Source organism: Sciurus vulgaris (genome assembly GCF_902686455.1).
Source record: "Sciurus vulgaris genome assembly, chromosome: X".
Classification (NCBI taxonomy): Eukaryota; Metazoa; Chordata; class Mammalia; order Rodentia; family Sciuridae; genus Sciurus; species Sciurus vulgaris.
Genome location: NC_136471.1, coordinates 8045640 through 8049839, shown reverse-complemented (window position 1 = coordinate 8049839; position 4200 = coordinate 8045640). Strand labels below are relative to the sequence as shown.

General features: G+C 35.7%; 1 protein-coding gene across 1 annotated transcript; it reads left to right on the top strand.

Annotated features, from left to right (window-relative positions):
* Nucleotides 1–2106: 2106 nt before the first annotated feature.
* Nucleotides 2107–3930, top strand: LOC306651176 (RNA polymerase II elongation factor ELL2-like; the record flags this gene model as incomplete). The annotated part of the gene is made up of 1 exon (XM_079123660.1): nt 2107–3930. The coding sequence occupies one exon, from the start codon at nt 2107–2109 to the stop codon at nt 3928–3930; it is 1824 nt and encodes a 607-aa protein (XP_078979786.1).
* Nucleotides 3931–4200: the final 270 nt, after the last annotated feature.

Genomic DNA, 4200 nt, shown 5'->3' with positions numbered 1-4200 from the left:
AGGAATAAAGTATGCAAAGATAAGTGGGAAGAGCATAATGGGAAGAGGGAATATCAAATGAAAGGCTGATGCAGGAACAAGGTTGGGGCATATTCAAAGAAAGGGAAACGAATTAATGCAGCTTTTAGGTACAAGTCACAGGCTTTAGGATAAATTGCAAATTGAATAAAAAGGGTCCTGTATGCCACACCAAAGAGTTTTATTTTATTTTTGAAGTAATGGAAACCTTCACCTCTTTTAAAGCAGTGTTGATTGAAATCATTGCTAGCAGTTCAGAAGATGATTAAAAGCCAGAAAAGACAGGAAGCAAGCAATCAAATATGGTGGAGAGTACATAATGTATGCTAAAATTTTGTCTGCTTAATTTAGATCAATGACTACAATGGGATGGGAGACAAGTGATGTATTTGAGATGATCTCCATTAAAATCTTACAGGAATGTAGCCATTATGAGAGCAGGAATTTTTGATTCTGTATATTCCCAAATCAAAAGCACTATTAGGAACATGATAAGTACTCAATGATTATCTATTGTATTAGTGGAAAATTTGTGGCTGACTAAATGTTATTGAGATAAATTAATAAGAAGTATTTTTGAGGGTTAGTGGGTATGACACAGGTATTCTAGATGTGTGGCTAGGCAGAAGGTGATAACTTAGATACCTAGGGAAATCTAAGGATTAAACTAAGAATGTGGGGGAAGGAGGGAGTTGTGACTATATTTTTATTGTTTGTTCTATTTAGTTATACATGACAACAGAATGCATTTTGATTCATTGTACACAAATGGAGTACAACTTTTCATTTCTCTGGTTGTACACAATGTAGAGTCACACCATTCATGTAATCCTACATGTACATAGGGTAATGATGTCTGTCTCAGTCTACCATCTTTCCTACCCCTGACCCCTCCCCTCCCCTCATTTCCCTCTACACAATCCAAAGTTCCTCCATTCTTCCCTTAACCACTCCACTCCCATTATGGATCAGCATCCACTTATCAGAGAGATCAATTGACCTTTGATTTTTGGGGATTGGCTAATCTTACTTAGCATGATATTCTCCAACTCCATCCATTTACTTGCAAATGCCATAATTTTATTCTTCTTTATGACTGAGTAATATTCCATTGTGTGTATATACCACAGTTTCTTTATCCATTCATTTATTGAAGGGCATCTAGGTTGGTCCCACAATCTAGCTATTGTGAATTTAGCTGCCATAAACATTGATGTGACTGTGTCAGTTGTGCATATTTTTGAGGTGAAACTGATTAGGACTCATTCCTAGTTATTTGTGTACATTCAGAGACTAAATTGTACATATCTAGCATGCCTAGCTAGAGTGTTTCTTCCAGCATGGGCAAAACACTTAAATACCTGGATAAACTTGTAGTTTGCTGAGGATTCTCTGGAGGAGGGGTGCAAAGAAGCAGAATAATGGGTATAAGTGACAACCTAAAGAAATGAAAATCACTTCTACTTATTCGTAATGATTAGAAGGTTAAGAAAGAGAAGTAAGCATCTCTAATATTTTTTACTTATTATAAATCCAAATAACATGGTTAGCTATGAAATGAGAGCCCCTGTAAATAGATCAGGATCCAAACCCAATAATGAGTCAACAGCTGATTCACATATCAGAGAATATTTAAGGAACCTTTATGTTACATGGAAGCCAACTCCTCCAGTCTCCAAAAGCCTGTGGATTCCTTTGATCCTCATACCAAGTATGTTTACTTGATATTGAATTCACTAGGAAGATATGGCTTTTATACACTGAATTCAGAGAATCATTTTGCACTTTCCCATTTGGGTTATCACTTCCTTCTGAAAAGAACCTAAAAAAGTGAAACAAAAAGTAAATTAGATTCTTAAAACCAACTTTCCTCTCCAAATTCGGTCTCAATCAGGTATTTTTCTGCTTTGTTCCATTGGTACAAATCCTTTATGATTAGAGTTTTACAAACAATAGTAAATAAGAGATAATTCTTGCCAAGAGTTATTATTTTCCTAATTAAACTTTGATCTTTACAGTTATGATTATTTGGTAACCTTTGGAAGCAGAGAAGTTGGGGGAGCAGGACACCAGGAAACATGTGTGTCCATGGAGGAAAGCATAAAGCCAGGACAAGACACTGTCATCTGTCTGCCTGTGGAATTCACCTGGCCAGTCTTCCAGGCAAGTTACTCCTACCAGAACTATCAGACTTCTCAACCTCCTCAAGTTTCTCCTCAAATACAAGATTTTCAAAGGCTTATCAACATTCCCCCCCCAAATTCTCATACTAATGTGTCCAAATCCGACTTTCAGTTTTCAAATGAAAATAATGACAATAATCAAAACAGAATTGACCAACCCCAACAAACTGTTTCAAACTGTAGTCCCTTACAGTTCAGTTGCCCACAAAAAATGGTGGATGAAATGTCAGTGAGTAGTATAAGCAGCTCTCATCAGATGATGCCAGTAAGAGCAGCCCAGGCAGAAGATAAATCCTGCAATAAATGGAAAATAATTAGAAAACCACAAATAGCAAAAAGAATGCCAATTCGAAAAGCACCACAGGTTGTTCCAGATCCAGCACCTGAGAGGAAGAGAACAGCACCCATTAACCCTGCATACACAATTCGAAAGTCACGGATTGCTAATACTGTCCATCTGCGGTCATATAGGGACAGGATAATTCACTTATTGGCATTGAAGGACTACAAGAAATCTGAGCTGCTTGTTAGACTGCAGAAAGATGGTATTAAAAAAAATGACAAGAATTCACTTGGAAAAATTCTTTACCAGGTAGCTAACTTAAATACCCAGAATTTTTCATATTCCTTAAAGGATTGCATTTATAGAGAGATCCAGAGAGATTGGCCTGGATATAATGAACTAGACAGGCAATCATTGGACTTGATAGTTTCCACAAAAATAGGTTCATTTCAGAATGCTACTGACACCCATCACCCAGAATCTTCTATAGATTCTATTATAGATGGCATATCATCTTCTCAAGATAAGCTTTTAAATTTGGATGCTACTGATTCTTTAATGAAAAAAGGGGCTAGAGTATGTCACCCTACAATTACAGCACAGCCAAGCTTAAATAGCTACTTGATTAATAACCAGAAAAAATCTGCAGTTTGCTTACCACCCTCTGCAGCTCCAGCCAAACAGAGCTGCCCAGAATTTTCTACAACCTACCTGCCCATTTCAAATCCTTCTCTGCCTGTAAATTCTAACTGTGATACTTTTAGCACTCCACAAAAATGTGGGACTCAAGATCCTAATGTGGGCAGTGTCAGTCAAGACACTATTATCTTTCCAAGCCAACCTACAAAGTGTGCTTCTTTGGAAAACTTAGATTCTATTTCAATTCAAATGGAATATCCAAAGCTTGGGGAGAAAAAAATATTAGTATCAGATAAGAAGTTTAAATATAAAGCAGAAAACCAAAACTGCAATATTGACATGACAGAGAAACAGAAGACAGGTTCTAAAAACCAAGATAAAGGTACAAAGTCAAACTCTAATGAAGCGTTTCAAAAAGAAAGTTCTACCTCTCAGAATACCTGTTCAACATCTGGAGTTGAGGATTATTTGATTAACTATTGCACTATAGCTTCCCCAGAGCAACGTCGACATTATGAACAGGATTTTAGAGTAGATTATGATGAGTATCAGACATTGTATGCCAAGATGCTGAATTTATCTAAAGTTTTTATTAGCTTACAATCGGAAAGGAAGCTGGTATCACCAAACTCAAAAGAATATCACAATATAAATCAAAAAATCTCACTAGAATATCAGAGGATGAGACAGCTTAATCCTAATTTTCATGCAGAAAAATGTAGATGTGTATATCTTTACAGCAAGCTGATTCATATTAAAAAATTAATAAATGATTTCGACCAGCAGCGAGTGATGTCAAAGCACTAAAACAGTGCTTACTTGGACCCAAAGAAAAATCTTACTCATTAAAAATTCCAAATAACTTGCTATAAGATTCTTAAGGGATTGAAACTTGTTTTAATTTTTCCTTATTTTTAATTTTCATTGCTTATCATTTGTGTTTATTTCTATTTTCATGTTATTTTCTACACTTTTAAAGTTTTTTTCATTTGATCCCTTTACCCCCAATATTTGTGTTTCATTCCCTTTTTCAGAATATGAAGAACCTAGTGTCTATGAAATAACATTTTTCACATT